Source organism: Zalophus californianus, chromosome X (assembly GCF_009762305.2).
Source record: "Zalophus californianus isolate mZalCal1 chromosome X, mZalCal1.pri.v2, whole genome shotgun sequence".
Taxonomy (NCBI): Eukaryota; Metazoa; Chordata; class Mammalia; order Carnivora; family Otariidae; genus Zalophus; species Zalophus californianus.
The window spans coordinates 6338394-6363222 of NC_045612.1; the positions used below are offsets into that span (position 1 = coordinate 6338394).

Here is a 24829-nt window from a genome sequence, read left to right on the forward strand (position 1 = left end):
ACTGGGTGGCTCAGTCAGTCAAGCATCTGACTCTTGATTTCAGCTCACATCATGATCTCGGGGTCATGAGATTGAGCCCCACATCGGGCTCTGTGCTCAGCATAGAGTCTGCTTGAGATTCTCTTTCCCTCTCCCTCTGCCCCTCCCACTCGTGCTCTCTCTCTCTCTCTCTCTCTCTCTCTCTCTCTAATAAATAAATAAATCTTTTCTAAAAACTGTGCATGGGATCTGAATAGGCTTTTCTCTAAAGAGGATATAGAATTGACACATAAACACATAAAAATAAACATAGAATAAACACATAAGAAGATGCTCAACCAAAACAACCATTAGAGAAATGCAAATCAAAACCACAGTGTAATATCACTTTATACCCACTAGAATGACCAGTCTGAAAGACAGAGAATAACAAATGTTGGTAAGGATTTGGAGGAATTGGAACCCTCATACATTGCTAGTTTGGCAGTTCTTCAACATGTTAAATACAGTAGTACCACATGACCCAACAATTCCAGGTATATACTAGATATACACTCAAGAGATACAAAAACACACAAAAAGTTGTACATGAATGTTCATAATCTCATTATTCATAACAGCCCAGAATTGGAAAGAAGCAACTCAAATGTCCATGAAAGTAATGAATGGATAAACAAAAGGTGGCAATATCCACGCAGTAGAATATTATTGAGCCATTAAGGGGCATGAAATACTGACACATGCTACAATCTGGATGAACCTTGACAACATGATGCTCAGTGAAAGAAGCCAGACACAAAAGACCACATATCACATGACTGCATTTATAGAAAGTATCCAGAATAGGCAAATTCATAGAGACAGAAAGTATGTTAGTGGTTGCCAGGGGCTGGGGGAGGTAAGGCAAGGGGATAAGTGCTAATAGGTATGGGGTTTTTCTGGGATTGATGAAAATATTCTGGAATTAGATGGTGGTTATTGATGAAAAACTTTGTGAATATACTAAAAACCATTGAATTGTACACTCTGAAAGGGTGAACTTTATGTATTGAATTATATTTCAATAAGGCTATTTAAGAATACTATGCTAAGAGATACTCAGAGAAGTTTTATCCTCATCCCTGTTCCCTTTACCCTATTTCTACCTGCCTCTTCTACGTAATAATTTTGCTTAGCTTCTGGTTTATTCTTCTGTGTCTTTTTGTAAAACTAAGTATATATTCTCATTCCCTTTTCTTTCTTACACAAAAAGTAGCATACTATAAAAACTCTCTTGCGCCTTGCATTTTTCACTTAATAATATAGCCAGGAAATTACTCTATGTCAGCTTGTAGAGCTCTTCCTTATTCTTTCTACAGATGCACGGTAGTCCATCAACCAGTCCCCTATGGATGGTCAGTTAGGTTATTTCCAACATATTGCTATTACAAACAACGCTGCCATAAATAACCTTGTACATATGTTGTTTCATATTTGTGGAGGGACATCTTCAGGCTAAATTACTAGAAGTGAGATTGCTGTGTCAAAGGATAAAAATCTTGCTAAACCTTTCTCCATAGGAATCATTTTATAACGATTCCATACTCCCACTAGCAATGTTTGAGAGGGACTGTTTTTACAGAGTATTGCTCACAGAATGTGATGCCAAGCTTGCCAAAACTCCTCCATCTTCACTCTCAACTAATAATGTTGCTTCCTACTTCAATGAGAAAACTGGAGTGATAAGAACCTCCACAGACTCCCACTGCCACAGCCTTTCTTTGTGCCCACACTCTCTGCCATCTTGCCTATTGCCGAAGATGAGTTTTCTTGGCTCCTGGCTAATGCCACTTAGGTATCAGATCCCTCCATTCTCACCTAGTTGAAGCACATGATTCCAACAAGTTTGCGCTCTCTCTCCTATATCATCAATGTTTTACTCAGTACTGGGTCTTTCCCATCAGCATACAAGCATGCTGTTATTTCTCCCACGAGAGAGAGAGAGACTTCTTTTAGGATGAAGACACTTGAGCAACATAGAGATGGGAAAGGAGAGGGAAAAAAAATACTTTCTGCTCTTAATGAAGACAATGGAGATATTCTCTGTTGATGATTTTGAAGTACACTCACCTGATAATGGTGCTTTCACCAGTGGCTCTCAAATTTTGGTGTGCATCAGAATCACCTGAAGGGCTTGTTGAAGTATAGATTTCTGATTCTGTAGGTCTTGGGGGGGGTGTGTAGGCGCTAAGATTTGCATTTCTAACATATCCCCCAAGTGATACTGACCTTGCTGTTCCAGGAACCTCACTTTCAAAACTGCTGCTTTACTCCCTCTCCTTCCACTTGACATACCATGTCTTAATTCAACACAGTCTTCATGAATTGTGCATTTGTCAATAAACTTCAAATAGGGAAGTGATCTCCTTTTTTCCCATTATGAAATACACTACCTTAAGAAAACCACACTTCTCTTTACCTCAGTCCCCACCACCTACCAACTACTGCTTGATTTCTTTGTTCCTCTCTGAAACAAAATCTCTCAAAAGAGTTGCCTGTATCTGCTGTCTCTAATTCCTCTACCTAGCCTTCCTTAAACTCAGTGTGAAGCAGGCTTTCACTCCATCCACTCCACCACACCGCTCTCATCAAGGTCTACAATGACCTCGGTATTGATAAGCCTTCAAGTATAAGCTCTCATCTTATTGACCTATTGGCAGCATTTGGCCATGGATCACATCTTCCTCTTTTTCTCCTTTGACCTCCAGAACACTAGACACGGGGTTTCCCTCCTACCTCACTTGAAACTCCCTGTCTCCTTTGCTGGTTCTCCTCTTTTTCCCTACATAAATTTTGGTAAGCCCCAAAGATTACTCCTTGGTCCTCTTCTTTATCTTATTCACTCTATCCTGTGGCTTTCAATACCATCTATAGGCTGACAATTCCCAAATCTTTATCTTGCAGCCCTGGATTCCTGACTCCTATATCCAATGACCTAGTCAACATATCCACTTGAATATCTAATAATCATGTCAAATTCAACATGGCTAATTCCTGTTCATTCCCTCAAATCTGCTCCTCCTACAGCCTTCCCCAGATCAGTACTGAGAGAAACTCCATCCTTCCAGTTCTTCCCAGATTACTCTCTCTTATACCTCACATCCAATCTGTTAGGTAATCCTATCAATGCTTCCTTCAAAATATCCCCAGAATCAGACCTTCTTAATGTCACTTCTTACCTGATTTCACTCTGGTTTGACCTACCTACATTGCTGCAACAAGCTCATCACTGGTGTCCCTGCTTCTCCTCTTGCCATTCTAAAGTCTATTCTCAACACAACAACCTAAGTGATTCTATGAAAATACAAGCCAGGTCCCAACTCTCTTCTGCTCAAAACCCCACACCAGCTCTCATCTCATATACAGAAAGCCCAGGTCCTCACCATGGCCTACAAGACCCTATCTATCCTCCGGCCCTGCCCACCGCTCTCACCTCCTCACCTCCTACCCTTCCCCTTGCTCTCTGAATCGGCCACACAGGCCTCTTTGCTGTTCCACAAACAGGCCAGGCACATTCCTGCCTTGTGGCCTTTGCTGTAGCTGTGCCCTCTGCTGGAATGCACTTCCCGTGGATATCAGCTCAGCTAATGCCTTCATATCTTTCCTCATACTGTCCCTGCTTAATGAATTCTATCCTGACTATTCAGTAGTGCAATCTATGCCTCCCCTCAGTGAACCCCTCTCCTTCTCTCCTTTTTTATTTTTTTCACAGTATTTATGATATTCTAACATACCACATAATTTATTATGCCTATTGTTTCTTCTCTGTTTTACCCTTAACACATGCTATGTTCCAAGAAGAAATGGAAAGAATGCTCTTCCTTCCATAGGACTCTGGCCTGGTCTACGGGGCCAATCAGAGGAATAGGCACTCTACTCACTCATCCATCACTAATATTCTGCCTCTAGCGGCCAGACACAAACCTAACCAGACCCCATACTGGATGTAATGAACCTATGAAAATGGATGCCTACATATGTCTAAATCTTAGTTTTTACTCAAATATAAACTTCCACTACATATAAAATGAGGTGATTGGATTAGACAACTTTTGGTCTTTTCTAATTCTAAATATTCTTATTACATTTAAACTTAGCTTAGATGGTTAAGGTCCATTTTCCAATGTACTAGTTATTGTTAAAGCTTATTCCAAGTATGACCATCTACTTAAAAAAATTGTAAGTCAAATTGTCTACAAGCTGTTCTGTAAGCTATTTTATCATGAATATGCATCCCATGTCTGTCTATACTTAAGTGAAGGGCTTAAAATTCTGACTGATCAATCATTCAATTCATTAGGTGATTTTTTCACCTTCCAGGGAATCAACTGGTCATTTGACTAAACGGTCTAAATAAACCAATTGTGGAAGAATGTTTTGGAAGTTCATCTCTCTAACTGCAGCAAGACACTGTGGCCTATATAAAAGCGAAAATGAACAAGTATTTTCAAGCTATATTTACCTTTCCATTGTCTAACACATTACTTGGCAAGGCACACAAATGTCAGTCAGCCCAAAACTCTTCTCCCAGCCTTGGTGCTCAACTAAGACAAAGTAGACAGAATATTTGAGAGTTACACTGGCTTTCCCTGGGTGATGCTAGTCTACATGACCTAATTTTTCGTGTTATTTTTTTTAAACTTTTATTTTGAAATAATTATAGATTCACAGGAAGTTGCAAGGATAGAACAGAGGGGTCCCACATACTCATCACCTAGTTTTCCCCAGTGGTTACATCTCACATAGCTATAGTACAATATCAAAACCAGGAAATTCACATCAGTACAATGTGTGTGCATAGTTTGCTCATTTTATCACATGTGTAGGTTCACTGTTAACATCACTGCAGTCCAGATACAGAACTAGTCCCTCACCCCAAAGATCTCCTAGTGCTACTCTTTTATAGTTACATCCATCCCCTCCTCTCTACATTACCTGTGTTTAAGTCTTGAAAGAATAAACTGCCCCAGGGGCACCCGGGTGGCTCAGTCAGTTAAGCATCTGCCTTTGGCTCAGGTCATGATCCCAGGGTCCTGGGATTGAGCCCTGTGTCAGACTCCCTGCTCAGCAGGGAATTTGCTTCTCCCTCTCCCTCTGCTCCTCCTCTCTGCTTGTGTTCTCTCTTGCATACGTGCTTGCTCTTTCTCTCAAATAAATAAATAAAATCTTAAAAAAAAAAAAAAGAAACTGCCTCAGACAGGATTTCCCTACTGTGACACATATATACCTAAAAATCCCAAGGAACAGATCTCCTTCATTTTCATAACCAAGAAATCCCTGACAACACATCAAAGCTGTTCTGAACCTAGGCTCACAGCTATCAATCTGCTTTACTGCCATCAAAAAAAAAAAAAAAAAAAAGAAAAGAAAAGAAAAGAAAAAAGAAACCCAAGATGTATCAGAGCCTTTCTAGGGATATTTAACATTCAAAATATATCTTAGTTAACTTATTACATTCTTGTTCTGGTTGAAGCATGGATTTTACAAAATCCCCTTACTAAGTGATTGTTTAAAATGCCTGCTCCAATGACCTAGTTACATGCTCAATAAGACAATGCAATCTGGATCCAGGGCTCTGAGGAATAACATTTGATCACTTTCTCCATTGTGAGAGAAGAGTCATACAATGCGAAAAAAGAGAAAGAGCTATGGGTCATAAATGTTTAAAATACAAACCCTCTCACTACAATGGGAAAACTCCCTCTGTGTGACATCTCCCAATCTCCACCAGTTTTCTTCTCCAACCCTACCCTACCATCCTTCCCCTTTTCCAACCTATCAGATTTCTTTTCTTCCCTACCCACAATAATCCACCCCCAAAAGACACTAAAGTCAATGCTATCTGCTGATATTCTATTAGCTATCTCAAACATTTCAATGATATGAATATATGATACATTTTTATAATAAAAATGGTACTCAAGTATACATAGAGTTGTATCTTTTTCACTCTACACGTGAACATTTTCCCATGTCATTAAACATTTAATTATTCTTAAAAGTTTAATATGGAGAATTCTGACAAAAGAACAGATTGAGCTGATGTAGACCCAAACCTTATGCTAAAAAATATCTAGGAATGTTGGATAAAATATAATACCCAAACAAACTTTAATACATAGACTAGCTTGAAAGGAAAGTAAATTTCCAGGGGTTATAAGGGAAGAAAGAAATCAGAGCTAGAGTTAGGGTGACTGTCTTGGATTTAGCATGGAAAGTCCTGCATCCAAGAAAACCCCTCTGTTCTGGGCAACCAGCATAGTGGTTATCCTTGCCCAGAACAGTAAAGTTAAGGGAAGCTGATATACAATTGACTTGTTATGGACTTGGTGCTGGATATAACACTCTCAACTGTCTTATTAGTCCCAACTCTTTGTTAATTCTCTTGTATTTTCTATGTAAATGACAATATTGTACGCAAATGACAGTTTTCCTCTTTTAGTCTTTAAAAGATATTTGTTTCTCTTAAATGATTTCTTTGGGTAGGTGCTCTAGTATTTGTTAAACAGCAGCTGTGGGAGTGCCTGGCTGGCTCAGTTGGTGGAGTCTGCGACTCTTGATCTTGGGGTCATGGGTTTGAGCCCCGCATTGGCGGTAGAGTTTACTTAAACAAAACAAAACAAAAAAATAGCAGCTGTGATACCAGCCTTCATTGCCCTGTTCCTGACCTTAAAGGGGACACCTCTAAGTTGTCTTCATTAATACTTACTGTTTATTTTCTTTTAAAAGGTTAAGGGAATTTCTTTTTTTTTTAATTTTTTATTGTTATGTTAATCACCATATATTACATCATTTGTTTTGGTGTAGTGTTCCATGATTCATTGTTTGTTCATAACACCCAGTGCTCCATGCAGAATGTGCCCTCTTTAATACCCATCACCAGGCTAACCCATCCCCCTACCCTCCTCCCCTCTAGAACCCTCAGTTTGTTTTTCAGAGTCCATCATCTCTCCTGGTTCGTCTCCCCCTCTGACTTACTCCCCTTCATTCTTCCTCTCCTGCTATCTTCTTCTTTTTCTTTTTTCTTAAAATATGTTGCGTTATTTGTTTCAGAAGTACAGATCTGTGATTTAACAGTCTTGCACAATTCACAGCGCTCACCGTAGCACATACCCTCCCCAATGTCTATCACCAGCCACCCCATCCCTCCCACCCCCGACCACTCCAGCAACCCTCAGTTTGTTCCTGAGATTAAGAATTCCTCATATCAGTGAGGTCATATGATACATGTCTTTCTCTGATTGGCTTATTTCACTAAGCATAACACCCTCCAGTTCCATCCACATCGTTGAGGGAATTTCTTTCTATTTCTAGTTTGCTACGATTTCTTTAAATCATAAATTGGTGTCAGGCACCTGGGTGGCTCAGTGAGTTAAGTGTTTGCCTTCAGCTCATCTGCCTTTAGCTCAGGTTGTGATCCCGGGTTCTTGGGCTCAAGCCCCAGGTCAACCTCCCTGCTCAGCGGGGAGTCTGCTTCTCCCTCTCCCTGCCACTCCCCCTGCTTGTTCTCTCCCTGTCTCTCTCTCTCTGTCAAATAAATAAATAAAATTTAAAAAATAAATCATAAATGGGTGTTGATATTTATCAATTTCTTTCTTCTGCAACTTTTCAGAAAACCATGTAATTTTTCTCCTTCAGTTCATTAATATAATTATATTTTTATGCATTCCAGCATTGAAACATCCTTGTATTGCTTAACAAAGCCTACTTAATACATAGTTGGCTCCAGTACACACACACACATATGCACGCACGCGCACGCGCGTAGGATTTTTGTCTCTATGTCCTTAAGTTAAATTAGCCTCTAATATTATCTAATATTCTTGCACTATCTTCTTCTGGTTATGGTATCTATAGCACACCAGCTTCATAAAAGTGATGGGCAGCTTTTCCTGTTATTCTACTCTCTGAAACAATTTGTGTAAGATTGGGATTATTTGTTCTTGAAATTTTGGTAATAATCTCCTTTTGGAAAATGGGGTCTGACTCTGGGGACAATGAAGGGAAAGTAAAGAGTGCAACTAGAATCCCTTACCCTAACCACTTTGCCATCTGTACACCCTGGCCAACGCCTGCATTTCCCTTCATGTATTAACCTTGCCCTAAGGTTTTCAATAGATTTTTAGTTGCTAAATTTGACACTCAGTTCCATTAACTTCTCCATCACTTTTTTGGCATTGGCAGTGAGTGAGGGACAGGTGGGGCTAGGTAGGTAGAGATAGACAGGGGTCTATGTGATCAGCTTCACAGAAATCCCAAAAATGCAGAGGTGTAAGGAAACCAGAGATAAGGGAACACACCAGACCACCCTGCCCTAGGTGTCCGAGGTGGGGGTTCTTATTTATGACAGTCTCCTGTGGTCAAGAGAAAACAACCAGACCCTAAAAAAGAAGTAAGCCATTAAAGATGTTAAATCACTAGTCCCTAATCAATGGTGGTGCTGCCAGTGGAGAAGTTAAAAAAGATTTGAGTTCCCTGGTTAGCTTTCAATAAGAGACCAACCCTACAAGCCCTCAGTGGCAACCCTGTCGAGACCCCTCACTCCTGAGAGCTTTTTCTGTATCCTTGCTTAATAAAACTGTCGCTTTACTCACTCCCTTTGGTCCGCGACGTTCATTCTTTGACTCCATGAGACAAGAACCTTGCTCTCCCGCTTCATTTTGGTGCCGAAACCTGGGATCACTCCCACAGAAAGGTGAGTAAAAGCAGCCTCTTTTCTTCTTTCTGGGGAGACATCTCTCCCTTAGATAAATTCTTCTTTCAATAAACAGCAAAACCGGGTACCTGCAGGCCATTTAAAGGTGAATAGCGGGGATGCTGGTCTTAAGTCTCAGGTGACGGGCTTCTGGACAAAGGTTTGATCAATCCCCCTTCCTCAAAAGAAGGGAATGTTGGCCTAACCCTACCCAATTCTGCTTTCTGTTCATTGGCTTTTCTTAAATGGCCTTCTCCCACCTCAGGGACTTTGCCTATGGTAGGGCCCTTCCAACCCCTGAGGATCGGTATGCCCTTTTAATCAGGGATTCATGTCAGGATTTAGAATCGCTTCTTATCCTCCACAGTTCCTTTTCAAAGCACCTGGGAATTTTATGGGTTCAACAGTTCTGAAAGTGGTCCTGCCGACTTTGTTATCTGGGGGAAAAATGTTGCCTATGTAGATAAGATTTTTTTCATTTAAAAGTGTCTTTGGTGAAAACTTAGTTCAGGAGGAAAATCTTTTCCTCATTTTTGTTGCCTGGTAAGGCATGTTTTTCTGTTAGGTATAATTTAGGTTTAATCACGGCCAGAAATTAAAATCCAAGTTATCAGCAAGCAGGATTAGAGCTATCTCTTTATATGATAAATTGGAGGGAGCCCAGTATTTCCTGGGCATTTACTTCCCTTGGAATACTTTGGGCAGTAAGGAGGAATTACAAACCCCTAGCCAATGCTTTGATTGGTTGCATTAGCAGCTGGTACTTTAATGGGTCATAGAGATGAGTCTTTCTTGTTCCAACCACAAAAATATGAAATTATGATGATGCTAAATCTCAGTGTCTGCACCCCTCAACAGGGCCATGCTTACAAATGGGAGCTCAGGTATATGGACAGGAAATGTACTCAAGGGGTAAGGCAAGGACATAATTGAAATTGGCTTATAATTGGCCTGACTGATGAGGCACCATGGGGCTAGGAATGCAAGCGAATTTACATGACCAAACAATGAGAGCTCAATCAAGAGAGCTCTTAAGAATAAGGTCATTAAAAGGATTCCCTGCTTTGTTTAAGGTTCATGGGGGAGCACCCAGAAAGACTGGCTATCCAGCGCTCTTGAACCTGCCCTTTGGTTACCATTGGTGGCCTTGGAGTCTAGGAGACACGTAAAAGGATAGAGACCGGCTCGGCGGGGGGGGGGGGGGGGGGGGGGGGGGTCACACCCCGGGGAAGCCTCATCCATGAGCAGCACATGCCTCCCACTGAGAGACCCTAGCTGTTTTGTTTGCTTTCTTAGCCTTCTAAAGAGATATTAAAGTTTAAACTGTTCATCACACTAAGCCCCTTATGATTAGGCCAGATTTTTTGGGGGGGGGGGCGGGGGGAATCCAGAGGAGACAAGAAGGATCAGCTGTCTGATGGGTAAGAGTGGCTACTCCCGCCGGTCTGATCCCTCCTCAACGCAAGATGTTAGGCCATCCTTTCACCTTGGGTTGGCAAGCCAGGGGATGCCTTGGTTCACAGGGGAGAGCTAATATGTAGGGACACCTTCATAGTCACCTCTCTATAACAAGTAGTGGGTAACTGACTCCTACCGGGATCGCAAGATGAGAAACAAACCATTCTCCGCGGAGACGCCTCTAGATTGGGTACGGCAAAATTGGGTAATTTCCCCCTTGTAAAACTTTTCTAGTGTTTTTTATGAGTTAAACACGGTGGGTTCTTCAAGGCAAGGTAAAATAAGGTGTGGCCTTCGCGCGGCAGGGCATGGTCTCTTCTTCAGTTCCCAAGGACTCTCCCTTGGGGTGCCTTTCAACCCACTGGAAATAATTTGGACTGCCAACTTTAGGAAAGGACTGAGTTCCTATAATACTCACTGCACCGCCTCAGTGGGATCTATCAGTTTCCTGCAGGAAACAGTGTGAGTAGATGGAGATACCCTAGATCCATCCAGGCTTTCAGGGCTCCAAATCAGGACAGAGACCTAGGGGCCTCTTGCAGAACTTGTTTGGCCATAACCAGACCAGTAAGCTCCCTCCTGATAATATTGGATGATAATTATCTAAACAGGCCTTCTCTGAATAAACCCAGGTTGCTGGAGGAAACACAGGCCCTCCCTAGCAAAGGGGATGCTGACTCTCACTCTCACTGATCCTCCTAATAGGTGTGGGGGCTTCTCCCTCATTCATTTCCCAGGTTGATGGCTATAATTGGAGCCAACTGTGGTTAGGCTACTTCAGGATGGGGACTTTAAGGAATATTTCCAAGCAGTTGTCGAAACTCTCTTTGTTTCGGGGAAGTCCCCTGTCTTCTCTGGCCTGACATGGACTGCCTAATTCCACTTGTTGGTGAAAAAACATGGTGTTTGCTCATCTGTCCAACTGGATGAGCTTTAGAACAGGGAACCATTTTTCTCTGCCTTCTGGCTGCACTTTGCCTCTTCTGTCTCCCCCACCCCCTCCTGTTTCTGCACCACCTTGGATATTGCCTGCATACACCACTCACTTCAGATTTTCCCACCCGTGTCTCAGGTAAAAATTGACAATGGGGAACAAACTGATTTAAAAGTGGTATTCAGTATTTAAATTAAGTTTGTTGGTTTAATTATAATTAGGCATGTCTTTAAAGTTATCAGCATTAAATATGAAATTTTTATTCTATCGATGTTTGCGAAAGGTCAAATAAGCAATATCTGTTGCAATGTGTTAGCAAAAAGATGACTTAAAATGATGGTTAATTGTCTGTCTCAAAGTTTTCACGGGTAATTGTTAAGATAGTTTTAAAAGTCTTTAGTAACCTGAAACTTAAAAGTTTTGTTTGGATGATAAGTGGGATTAAATTCACTGGACATCTAGGTTTTTTCCAAATAGGATAAAGTGCTAAAGCATTGATTACTGGATGTAGGTTTGTGCTTTTGACTTCTTTTTGCAGAGAAACTAAGGATATTTGAGTCTGTTGGTAAACATGCTTTCTGCTTAACTGAATAAATTTGCCATTTAAAGAATTCTGGTGTTAACAGTTCACAATTGGTTACTACTTAGTCTTCACTGGAGACTAAGGTTTTGAAGAGTGAAAATTCTGCTAAATGAAATTAAGACTGAAGGAAATAAGCAACGCTACATGTAAGGAAGATCTAAGGAATGGGAATGCCTTTTTGTTAAATGTAAAAGAAAGTAATTTTGTCCTAAAGACTGGTTGTTTGGAAAAGAAATGGCTTGGGACAAAATCTTAATGTAAAGGAAAGTTGTAGAAGGTTTGTTGTAGGGAAATCAAGGAATTTTACATGCAGTCAGGACAAACTAAGATTAAAATGTAGGGATTTTAAAAGTATACGGGTATAAGATTGAACTTTCAGTCAAAAAGACAAAGTTTTCTTAAATTGTTGGTCTGTTTGGTCTGCTCTTGATAAGAAAATGTAAACACTTGTTTTCTCTTTGTCTGCCCAGAAAACCCAGTTTCTGTGTTTTGCCTTTATCAGGTCTTTAATGATCCCAATCCTATTTAGGCATGTACTTTAAAACTTTCTAAGGTTTTGAACAAACTTCCCAAGATTTAAATTGTAAATGAAGTCTCTTTGACTCATTAGGCCTTTTATTTGGTATGGTTATTTAAACAACTAGAAAAATGGGATTGATTCCCCAACAATTGTATAACTCAAGGAGCACCTTGACCAATTCTATGTGGCTGGAATGACAAAATCGTCCCTTTAAAGCCAGAGCATACCCCACTGCATGGGGTTGACTACAGACTTACGGAGATAATGGATGATCCCACTTCCTTTATGATTAGATTGGATGGTGCACTTGGGGATGCCCTTATCTCTTGAGACAAGTTTTCTCCCACTTGCCAGTGATTCCTTGTAATTAGGATATTGTTAAGGCTAGACCTCAAACAGAGAAGGCTTCTGGATGGTTTTATCCCTTAGTCATATTTATCCTAGAAGCCATTTCTACTGAGGTACAATTATAAACAAAGGCTTTAGCCAAGCATACAACAGCCCTCCTGGATAAAAAATAAAAAGGAGCCTCAAAACTCACTATGGGACTTCCAGGACCTACGATAGGACTGCAACATAAAATAAGCAAAACAGTATGCTTGCTCAGCAGGACTCTAAATGATACTTCCCAGGCACTAGATACACTCAGCCAAGAATTAAGTGAAGTCAAGGAACTTCTCAAGAACTGTGCCACTATTGACTATCTACTATTGCTACACCATTTGGGGTGTGAGGAGTTTCCTCACATGTGTTGTTTTAACATTACAGTTAACTCCTGCAAGGTGTCCCCATTAATATGGGACATTTGTGATTAATTACATAAGATCAAGATATCCACCAGTCTATTGGTAATTGGGGATGTTATCTGAGGGATATCATAATTTTGGGCCTAATACTTGTTTTATGTTTATCCCTTTGCATGTGCTGATGCATGCACCATTTGTTGTCCATCATGACCCCCTGAAGCCATACCACAGGCCCTTGGACTGACCCCTGGATAGATTCTAACTGCCACACAGCCCGCCACCCCATTTCAGCAGGAAGCAGCCAGAGCAGTCATCGTTCCATTCCCTAACAGCAGTTAGGGTTACTATTCCAGGGGGGAGGAATGAGTAAGGGACAGGTGGGGCTAGGTAGGGAGAGATGATAGGGCACTATGTGATCAGGCTCACAGAAATCCTTAAAATGCAGAAGTATAAGGAAACCAGAGACAAGGAAACACACCAGACCACCCTGCCCTAGGTGTCCGAGGTGGGGGGTCTTATTTATGACAGTATCCTGTGGTCAACAGAAAACAACCAGACCCTAAAAAAGAAGTAAGCCATTAAAAATGTTATCACTAGTCCTTAATCAATGGTGCTGCCAGTGGAGGAGTTAAAAAGATTTGGGTTCTCTGGTTAGCTTTCAATAAAAGACCAACCCTCAGTGGCAACCCTGTCAGGACCGCTCTCACTCCTGAGAGCTTTTTCTGTATCCTTGCTTAATAAAACTCTATTGCTTTACTCACTCCCTTTGGTCCGCGAGATTCATTCAACTCCATGGGACAAGAACCTAGCTCTCCCGCTTCAGCAGGGGCGAAGGTGGAGGAGGGATCCATATATGATAACTCAGTTTGCCATATATGACAACTATCCCTCAAGGCTGGTTTCATGGGCATGCAACTTATGCACTCATAAGCAGGCCCAGCTCTTAGAAGGGCCCTGTGCTTGGTTTAATGTTCTGCTGTCACCATCGTGAAATTCTTAGTAATTGTAAAAGTGGAAACCTGTATTTTCATTTTATATTAGGCCCCACACATTATATAGCTACTCTTGCTATTCCTAAATAATTTTCTATTTGAATTTCACCTCCTTCTGCTTTTTCTACCCTGAAGTTATAACCCACGTACAGCTACATTTTTTTGCCTGAGTTCTGGGACAGGGAGCAGCTAACCCACATATTACAGCTTGGTCTGAGGCTTTAAATACAGCCTGGCAATCCTATAGTAGGTATTATCAGTTTTCCTAGTCCTCCCAAGGGAAAGTTCTACATCACTTAGACCATAAATAGACAAGAAATATTTACAAAATGCCATAATGAATAAAATGTGTCTTCTTATACTAAAGAGAAGCCCTTATTTTATGGAACATTTCCATTGTCCATGATGCTGATCTCTAAGACAGATCTTGTCCTCATTTTCTAAACAACTGAAATTTACATCTATCCAGATTCTCTACCAATGTCTGGTTGGCCATGGCTTTGTTTTTGACCATTTGGTCATTCTTGGTTTATTTTTCTTTAAAGATTTTTATTTATTTGAGAGAGAGAGAGCACAGGTGGGGAGAAGAGGCAGAGGGAGAGGGAGAAGCAGACTCCTTGCTGAGCAGGGAGCCTGAAGTATGTGGGACTCAATCCCAGGACCCCGGGATCATGATCTTAGCCAAAGGCAGATGTTTAACTGACTGAGCCACCCAGGTGCCCTAGTCATTCTTGGTTTAAAGTCTCAATGTCTATGTAGTTGGGGAGAATGTTCATCACCTCTAGTTTTAAAGCAGTCACCCTAATCAGTTTAAGTTCAGGCTCTGTATCAGAGGTACTTCTTGTTTAGTGTATTTTTATTTGGAACAGATATAGTAATGGCTTGAGGGAAATGACTCTGACTGTTAAAGTTTGCATGTTTAGTGACCCATTCATGATCCACCAATTTATCTCTTGCAGGACTCGGTCAGCCATGTCAGACATGATTTGGTAGTGTATTAGGCACTGGTGTTGGGGACAGCTCTCTGAAAAACTTATTTCCTTCCCACTCTTGTGAGGGTCCCTTTGGCCTTTAATCTTTAATAATAACAACCCTCAATTGCTTCAACTTTTCATCTCTGGCCCAACATTTATTCTGCATCTCTAGTTGTTCAACTGCCACTCTAAACTCACATTCTTTCCCCTCACATTACCACTTAATGGTAATCTCTGTCAGTGTCCTCTGCAACTTAGTTTCTAATCTGTTAGAGAACCGATTGCAGATGTCCCTATGTATTGCTTTCAAAGTACTGCATCAGACTATGGTTATATCTGTAGATTGCCACTGCTTTTGCTAAAATTTCAATTTTATACTCTAAAGTATCTGTTTCCTTATGTAGTTGTTTTATTACTTATTTCTACCCAGAGAACTTTTTTGTTTGCTCTTTTTCATTTAGTTTTCCCTGAATGCAGCTCTTAAAATTTAGAGCAGCAGTATCAGATTCTTGGGGGATTAGCTTTGAAAGCAACCATTTGTTTACTAAACTCTGGTGATCATTTGTTGTACAGTTTGGCTTTTTTCTAAGAATTCAGTTTGCCTTGGCAGCACCCATTAATCATAGCAAAAGTGAAGAATACTACAAAATGTCTTTGTTTCCAATCCAATCATCCAATAGGTATTTTATTTGTTGAGCACCTACTGTGTGCCAGGCACTGTCCTAGGCACTTGGGATGTATCCCTGAACTGAACACATAAAACTCCCTCTGCCCTAGGAGAGCTTATATTCTGGCAGGAGAAGGCAAATAATAAACAATAAGCATAATATATAACTAAATTATATGGTATGTTCACAGGTGATAAATGCTATGGAATAAACAGAACAGGTTAAGTTGGGGATCAGTAGGGCAAGTTGAAACTTTCCCACACCTCCAGCCTTTACACTCAATGCTCCTTCTACTCCCTATCTTGAAAAAATTCTCCCCATCCTAAACTACCAATCAATAACCATACCACGGTTTCTCTGATTCCCTTCACAGCCAAACTTCTTCAATAAGCTGTCCACACTGCTTTCACTTTCTCACTTCCAAGTCACTCTGCAACTCAAGTTATCTAGTTTCTGCTCCCACCTCATCACTGAAACTGCTATTGCCAAAGTCACCAATGACTTCCATGTTTCCAAATCCAGTGGAAATGAATCAGAATTTTGATGCTGTTAATCATTCCCTCCTCTTTGAAACATGCCATCCTCTTGGATTTCGTTATACACTCTGTAGGGGAGCAAAATTTGCCACCTCAAAATGTGTCTCTTTGGCATGTGGATTATTTTAGGCTGATTCTTTTTAAGAAACAGAAAGCTCAAGAAGATTTGTTTTGTTTTGTTTTGTTTTTGCCTTCCTGCTAACTGCATAAAGAATTTAGATAGAGGACCTACTCCAGGAAGGGAGCTATTAGCATAGATAACTACAGTATAATATGGACTAGGTGTGGCAGACAGGGAGGAACCTAGCAAAGTTTGTTTGTTAAAATTTCTGTCTGTATCCCATTGTTTCTGTATGGCCCAGCAAACATTTGTTTACCAAAAATTTACTTTTTCATCTACCTGTGAATTTTCATCCTTTGAAGTCCCAGACCCCTATCCCCTTTCTCCTTAGCTCTGAATGGCATATAAGCCTCAATTGCCTGACTGCCTATAGGCCTTAAATTCTTTACGGAGCCTCTGTATGTACATAATTAAATTTGATTTTCTCCTGTTAGTTTGTCTTATGTCAATTTAATTCTTAGACCAGCCAAAAGAATCTTGAAAGGTATAGAAAAAATTTTCCTCCCCAACAACTCTCTCCTGCTTATCCTTATGCTTCTCAGTCTCCACTGACAGCTACACCATTTCCGACCATCCCTTAAATGCTTGTGTTCTTCTGGATTCTATTCCAGTCTCTTCTTCTTTTCTTATTCTTCCTGGTTGATATCAATCATTCACTAGGACTTCAATTATCATCTATATATTGATGATTCCTAAACTTTTATACCCAGCCAGACCTTTCTCCTGAGCTCCAAACCCATATATCTAACTGCCTACTAGTCATTTCTCCCTGGATGTTCCACAGGCACTTCAAACAGCCTATCCAAAAATGACTCCTCTTCACCTGCCACACCTGTCCTCCTTCTCATTGCCCCATCTCATTGAATAGGAATAGGACCACTATCTTTCCAGTTGGTTCATCATTTAGAAACCTGAAATTTATACTCTCCTTTCAACCTCCTCATTCCTTCCCCACACAAACTAATAACCAAGTCCTATTAATGCTACATGTCAAACAGCTCTTAGATCTATTTACTTTTATTAACAGCGCCACTACCCTTGCCCAGGACACCATGTTTTCACATCTATATTAATACAACAACCACATAACTGATTCTCTTGATCCCAGTGCTGCTCACTTCCAATTCTCCACACAATAGTTAGAGTGACCTCTAAGGATATAGATCTAACCATACCATTCTTGTGTTTAAAACCCTTCATTGGTTCCCTTCTGTCTACAAGATAAAACCCATTTTTAAAATGTGGGTCATAACCAAAAAAGGAAACCAACCAAAAACCAGACTCTTAATTATAGAGAACAAACTAGTGGTTATCAGAAGGGATGGGTGAAACAGGTGAAGGGGATTAAGTGTACACTTACCTTGTGGAGCACAGAGTAATATATAGAAATGTTGAATCACTATATTGTACACCTGAAACTAATTTAACACTGTATATTAACTATACTGGAATTAAAAATTTTTTAATGGCCTAAAAAATAAACAAATGTGGGTAATAAAGTTCTAATCAGGGGCACCTGTGTGGCTCAGTTGGTTAAGCGTCCTACTCTTGATTTTGGCTCAGGTCATGATCTCTGGCTCTGCACTCAGCACAGAGTCTGCTTGTCCCTCTCCCTCTGTTCCTCCCCCCACTTGTGTGTGCTCTCTCTCTCTCTCAAATAAAATAAATCTTAAAACAATTAAGTTCTTTTAATCTAACATCTAAGTTGAAGTTGCTGCCATCCTGAACTATTTGCCGTATTCCAAATATTCCATGTATTGGGCCTTCATATCTGAAACACTCCTCCCACCACACAGTGACTGCATGGGAAACACCTGTTGGTCCTACTTACCTTCAATTTTATGCCTCCTCCTGAAATCTGGGCTAAGTGCCCCTGCTAAATGCTCCCATAGAACTTGGTACTCCTTCTATCATAGCCTTGTCATTACTTCTTTACCTGACTTCCTCTCCAGCTGGACTGTGAGCTCCATGAGGGAAAGGCCAACTACATCTTGCTTGTGACTACATCCCCAGCACACAGAAACTGCATTGCCCATAACAGGGGCTTATTCAATGCTTGTTGAATGGATGAGCAAGAAGCCCAGGTAAGCTTGAGCCCCATACATTTCAAAAGAGGAAAGTGAATAATAAAGAAAAGACAACTTTTTAAAAATCAATTAATGTATGTTACAGAACACAATTGTTTTAAAAAAAGACATAAGCTAACAACAGTGTTCAGCTCTTGGTAGTAGGATTATGGATGATTTTTTTCTTTCTTCTACAGAACTTTACCAAATTTTCTATACTGAGTGTGCTTTTTATGGTAGAAAAAATAATGTTACAAATTATAAAATAAAAAGAAGAACCCTACTACAAAATATTGTTACCTCTTTTCTTCAAAATAAACACAGTATCATATATAGTGAAATATGATCACTGGGTTTCCCCCAACCAACCCCTTTGCTGGAAGGTGAGTAACAACATGAAATCTCTGCCTTATTTAAACCCAACAGAAGTATATGTTGGTAACATAACCGCAGTTGCAAAAGTCACATTACTACCTAGGACCTGAAATGCCACCAGTGCTTTTCATGTTTTTTTTTTTTAATTCTGTAGAAACTATTTTTAATAAGAAGAATTCAGATCCTGGTTTGATGCACAGAAACAGAACTATCAACTTTATTTTATATTTGGAAGTAAACATGACAAAAATGACAACTAATTTTTGTCCTAAAATGCTCCATCAGGCTTAGATGACTGGGACAGTCACCTCTGCTCTGAATGGTTTGTGTTCTTCTCAGTGGGAAAATAATGCTATAGGAGAAAAGTAAAGTCGAATTAAACAACTTGAAAGGACTAGTATACATACATTACACTTTGTTAGAAAAGAAAATGACTGCAACGAAGTTCTCAAACTCTGTATGTTCAATGCCATGTTTAACTTTATTTTCAGTTTGCCAGTGTACCATCTTATGTTACTGTGAGGCATAAAGACAAAATACACTGTGGCAAATACAATGACAATTTCTGAATAACAAGGTGAACATCCATGCCCCAGTAAATGGCCCACAGAAACTGTACTGTTAGTCTATTTATAATGTCACATATGTGTGTCTGTGTGTGCATACATATGCACATGTATGTATTGCATTAAACTTATACAAAGCAATAATATATAGGTATGTATATACATGTATGATTATATATATATATATACTTATGTATTACCTTATATAGACAGTTATATACATACATATATATATAATACCTTATATAAAGATTTTGTTTCTTCTGAAATAAGTCACATTTCCTGTTCATCTAGTCCAAACTTCTCATTTTGCAGCTTAGTGAACTGAAGCCCAGGAAAGTTAAGGGAATTGCCCAAGCTCCCACTGTACATAATGGCAGAACTGAGACTAAGGCCAGAGTCTCCTGACACCAAGATCAGTGGTCTGTTATTCCACTCCTCTGCTTCTCTGTAACTGGGGCTAGAAATTAACAATTTAAATTTGAGTATTACATTGCAATTTTCAAAGCATTTTCATATACATATTGTTTAAGCTACACAAAAAATTTCAGCTGATGGTATCAAGTTGCTGAAAGATTAACTTAACTTGTCCATGAAAATGCCACAAGTTAATGGCCTGAGTCTCCTGACTGCCCCCCAGTCCAATACTCTATTCCCTGATACCTCTTTTCTCACCAACCATTTTATTCTTAGTTGGCTCTTTGTAATTATTATGGGAGGAGGAAACTCAGGCCAAGGCTAGGAGATCTGTAAGCCTGAGGGCCAGGTAGTCCCTGCTGTATGATTCTGGGATCCCTCAACCACTTATCATACTGAATTATTTAAGTTTGGGGAACAGGTAGCTGAAACTAACAGCTAGGATCCAGGATTTGATTGCAGGTCTGTCAGATTCCTGAAGCTACTCTCCTTCCCCTGGATATTTGGCATGGTCGATACATATGGGGAACTATAGCCATTATTATTTAGCAAGGGTGTCTTTCATGGAGCTGCAGAGTCAGAGCAGGCAGATTCCACTCATTTCTTCTAAAGGGCTGAACTATGTATACCAAACAATGTGGTATCCAAACAACTTGGCACACTTCTTGTCCACCTTCCTAGATTCCAAATATCCCTAGTGATAATACTGTTTCAGAAGCTGAACTCCTGTGGTCCAAGCATTTGTGGGGTTAAAAAAAAAAATGAATTGAACCAAGATGGTGGTAACAAGAATCAAATATTAAATACTTCAATTTTATATCCTACTGCTAATTACCTTTGGTCTCTTGCTCTTTTTCATCACCTAAACCTTCCTCCTCTTCTACTGCTGTCCTTAACATTTCAGCATCCCTCTTTATTTTCTTTCTTTGTTTCTTCAAACCCTTTAAAATTCTGTTGAGTCTCCTTCGTAAAGGATTGGCCCATTTACTGTAATATTAAAAGTTCAAAGTGAAACCTTATTTCTCAACAGTGATACAACAATAACAATTATGGATTATAAAAAATGATGGGTTATAAGGAAAAGGCTATTTACCTACGTAACTCTTTACACATTCCCACCTGATTGTTTAACTCACCATATTTAACAAATCTGATAGAAAATATTGCACTTGGCTCATTCATATTTATCATTGTAACCATTACTATTACTCTACATATTGTCATTTTGATCACTTGATCCTCTTCTATGATAGGAATGCTGTCGTACTCCCCTCTGCTGACATCAATGTTACTCACACTTCAAAACCCAGCTTATATATTATTTGCCTAGGAAACCTTCCCTTTTACTCCTAGCCTATAGCGATTCTTCTCTCCTATTAATTTCAAAACTAAATGGTAATAGTTCACATTACATTATCAACTATAATTTTACAAGCTTGCACTTTCACTGTCTATTGCTATCATTTGGTATTCAATCTTGTACTTCCTGGCATTCATGTGGATAGTCAGGGTTAGGGGTGCCTGAGAGCCCATCACAGGCTAAGAACTTAGCCAGGTGCTTTACATACTTTATCTCACTTAATCCTCACAACAACCCTATATGGTGGATATTGTGTTTCCTGTTCTGCAAATAATTAAGCTGGGGTTTAGAGAAGTTAACTCACCCAAGGTCATACATAGATAGTAAATGGAGATGCTAGCATTTGAACCAAGGTCTGTTTGACTCTAAAATACAGCATCTTTCCCTTAGACCACACTGCAGCATTAGCAAATAATGACTAATAACAAGTATGACAGACTTCCCATGTGCCAAGGCCTGTACATAAGCACTTCATGTGCATGATCTTATTTAATTTTCATGATGACTTGATGAGGCAGGTTCTTTTCCTATCATTTCCATTTTTCAGATGGGGAAACTGAGGCACCGAGGAGGAAAGTAATTTGTCTGATGTCACCACACTACTCAGTAATGGTGCCAGGTTTCAAATCCAGACCTGCCTAAATCTAAAGAGCAATGTCTCACTCACTATGCAAACTTGTCCCCTTTTCCTCTCAGAGCTTGGAAATAACTTCAGGCTAGAGCCTTACCTTGTAACTTCATATATCCCACAGAGCCTTGTACCCAATGAGGGTTCAGGAAATGTTAGTTGGTATTTATTTTTATAAGAGCTTTCGCTTTCTTTTTTTTAAAGATTTTATTTTTAAGTAATCTCTACACCCACTATGGGGCTCGAACTTACAATCCCAAGATCAAGAGTTGAATGCTCCAACACCTGAGCCAGCCAGGTGCCCCAAGATCTTTCACTTTCTAAAGATCTAAGCACAAGCCAAGGAGAAAAACTAGAAATGCTCAAAGCAAAGGTAAGGACGGAAACCCAAAAGAGAAAGGAAGATTTCCATATGATATTATGAAGACATAATGACAGATAACATAGTCCTATCCTTAGCTCAAAGCTAGGTAGTATACAGAAGAGGACACCTGGCTCCTGACAGTGCTACTTAGCTATACCGAGCAACCAGGTTCTTAGCATGTGAGGCCCAGAGATTGATAAGCCTGCCTTTGAAATGATGACTTTGAAGGTAATACTCACTTTTCTCCCCTCTAACTGCATTACTGGGTTGTCACTGAGCTCCACTAGGTAAGACATATATGGAGCAAATAAATACTTTTTCCTCAATTAATCATAAAAAAAGTCTCCAGGCATAAATGAAATAGTGGGTGAAGGCCAAAAATATATTTATGATTTACCTATGGCCTCTTTATGTTTTAGTGTTATTAACTTCAGTCTCAAAAAAATAATAACTGAAATAACTACATAGTTCTCAGTCTCTTGGGGCCAGATGTGATTCAGAATGCAGAATGTTTTGGGTTTTAGAAAGGCAATATGACATGATATACTGAATATTACATGACACTCCCATAAGGTCTGGAGCAACATCTCATGATCAAATGCAATAATACTTCTACAACAAAATATATGATTATCCGTTCTAAGCATTAAATAATAACTAGAAAATGTCTCAGGTCAGGTCAGCTCAGGTTTTGCTGCCAAATGAGTTAGGAAAAAAGCTTTAGGTTTGTAGAACTTTTTGAACTTCAGAATTTTAGATAAGAAATTGGGGACTTATATTTTTTTCTGATGTTGTGACTTCAATATATTTTATTTCACATAACTAAAATAACTATGTTTTCTTTATCCATAGCTTCTACTCTAAATTTAATGGAGTACATTTCACCTTAATTGACAAAGAAGAATGTAACACGGCCTTATTTTGAAATGCACTGCACTAGTCTAGGTTGCAGAGAACTAGGTTTTAGGTTCAGACTTAACATTCATTACTGAGATCCAAAGTTAGATAATTCTACCCAATATCTAATGAGAATGCCCAAGAGGGAAAGTAGGGGTGAAATGATTTGTCCAGAGTCCCAGAGGTGATTTTCTTCTTTTTTCTTCTTTTTATGTAAAATCTCATATCGTGACCAGCATCCTCACACTTGAAATGTACAGATCAACATATCTCATATTCATTCACTCACTGACACATTTGCTCATTTATGAAATAAACACCATTCTAAATACTAGAGACATAAAGATGAATAATATACGTGTCCTATCCTCAAGAAGCTTAAAATTTAGAAGGGAAGACAGATCTATAAGCTGATAATTATATCACATTGAGATAATCCAAACAGAGGTAAGCAGAAATTGGTAGGAGACAAAAAGGAAGAAGCCTGACCCAGTCTGGGCCAGAGGTTTGGGGTAAGCTTCCTAGAGGAGGTAACATCTAAGCTGAGGCCTGCATCCAGAATGGGGTGAGCCAGATAAAGAAGAGTACATATGGGAGGATGTATAAGAGCATTTCAATCAGTGGGTGGTACATTGTGTGAAAAGATCAGAGTGGCAAAGAAGTATGTTGTTTGTAAACATCAAGTAGAGTGGTGTGGCTGGAAACACTAATTGGCTCACTAGGAATTTCTTGTGATACAGATCTATACAGTTGTGAGATTTTTTTTCTCTAAGAATTCCCAGGAACCTATAGATCTAGGAGCAGAGAAGTAGTGTGGATTCAATTTCAATGAAACAAAGGAGCTGGAAAGAATGGATTCATGTATCAGACAATAGGATCCAGGCTGGATAAAGAAATCAGATAATATTAAAAGACAGAAAACAGAAGATAGGGGAAAACAGAGTTAAAGAGCCTAGAGGTCCTAATAAGGACAGGTGCAGCAAGAGTAAAAGAAAGGAAAAACCTAGAGGACAAAGCACCTATGGTCAAAGAGTAGTCTGAGATTTGAAGTTTAAGATTTCAGAGATTCAGAGGTTCAATTTTTGATGAATGACAAGATTCAGGATATGGGCATGAAAGTGGGTGGCCAATACAGAATGCAGGAGAGATTCCTCAGAATTGAGTGCATCAGGGAACTCTGAAGCTATGGGCTTAGATGGCTCATAACACAGACAATGAGGCTGCCCAGGGAGATGACCAGATGGAGAAGAACACAACACCTAGCAAGTGCCCAGACCAAAGTAGGAGCTCAATAAATATTTGCAGAAAGAAGAAGAATGTATAAAGGATTGAACTGGAGAGTCTAGTCCAAATGTACTATGTACCAGATTCATTTGGGGTGCTTTAGAAAATACACATTTCAGGTCCAAATCCCAGACTTACTAAATCAGAATCTCTTGGGTACAGTCTGGGAATCTATATTATTAAATATTCCCAAGGTTACTTCCATAAAAGTCATCTACAGACTAGAGCATGATAATTACTGGTCTAGTAGGTTGATTTTTCCATGTTTCTTAACAAACTCTAATTCATTAATATAAATATAAATCCTTTATGATAGCTAAAGAATATAACATCAGTCTTAAAGATAAAAAACTTATTAATTCAACTTACCATTTGCAACATCAAAAAGATAGAGAATCCACCAAAATGACTGACTAGATTATTTCAATCATTATTTACTGAGTTGCCTACCACATGGTCTAGAGACCTGTGGTTCTCAAACCTGAGTATACATGAGAATGACTTGTTGGGCTTGTTAAAACACAAATTGTTGGGCTTTAACCCCAGAGTTCTGATTCAGTAGGTCTGGGGTAGGGCCTGAGAACATGTATTTCTGACGTGCTCCCAGGGATTGATGATGATACGAGT

The 24829-nt window shown here is 39.6% G+C and overlaps 1 protein-coding gene across 2 annotated transcripts in view; it reads right to left on the bottom strand.

Annotated features, from left to right (window-relative positions):
• Positions 1-18957: 18957 nt before the first annotated feature.
• FMR1NB (FMR1 neighbor) overlaps positions 18958-24829 on the bottom strand; it is a 38625-nt gene continuing 32753 nt past the window's right edge. The window contains exons 5-6 of one of the 2 annotated variants that reach the window (XM_035725665.1): positions 20505-20656; positions 18958-19038 (exon numbers count right to left, since the gene is read on the bottom strand). In XM_035725665.1, the coding sequence (XP_035581558.1) occupies positions 19022-19038; positions 20505-20656 (169 nt within the window). In that variant the 3' untranslated portion in view covers positions 18958-19021. Of the gene's footprint in view, positions 19039-19593; positions 19713-20504; positions 20657-24829 lie in introns of those variants that run through there. The other variant, XM_035725664.1, reaches the window with a different exon arrangement.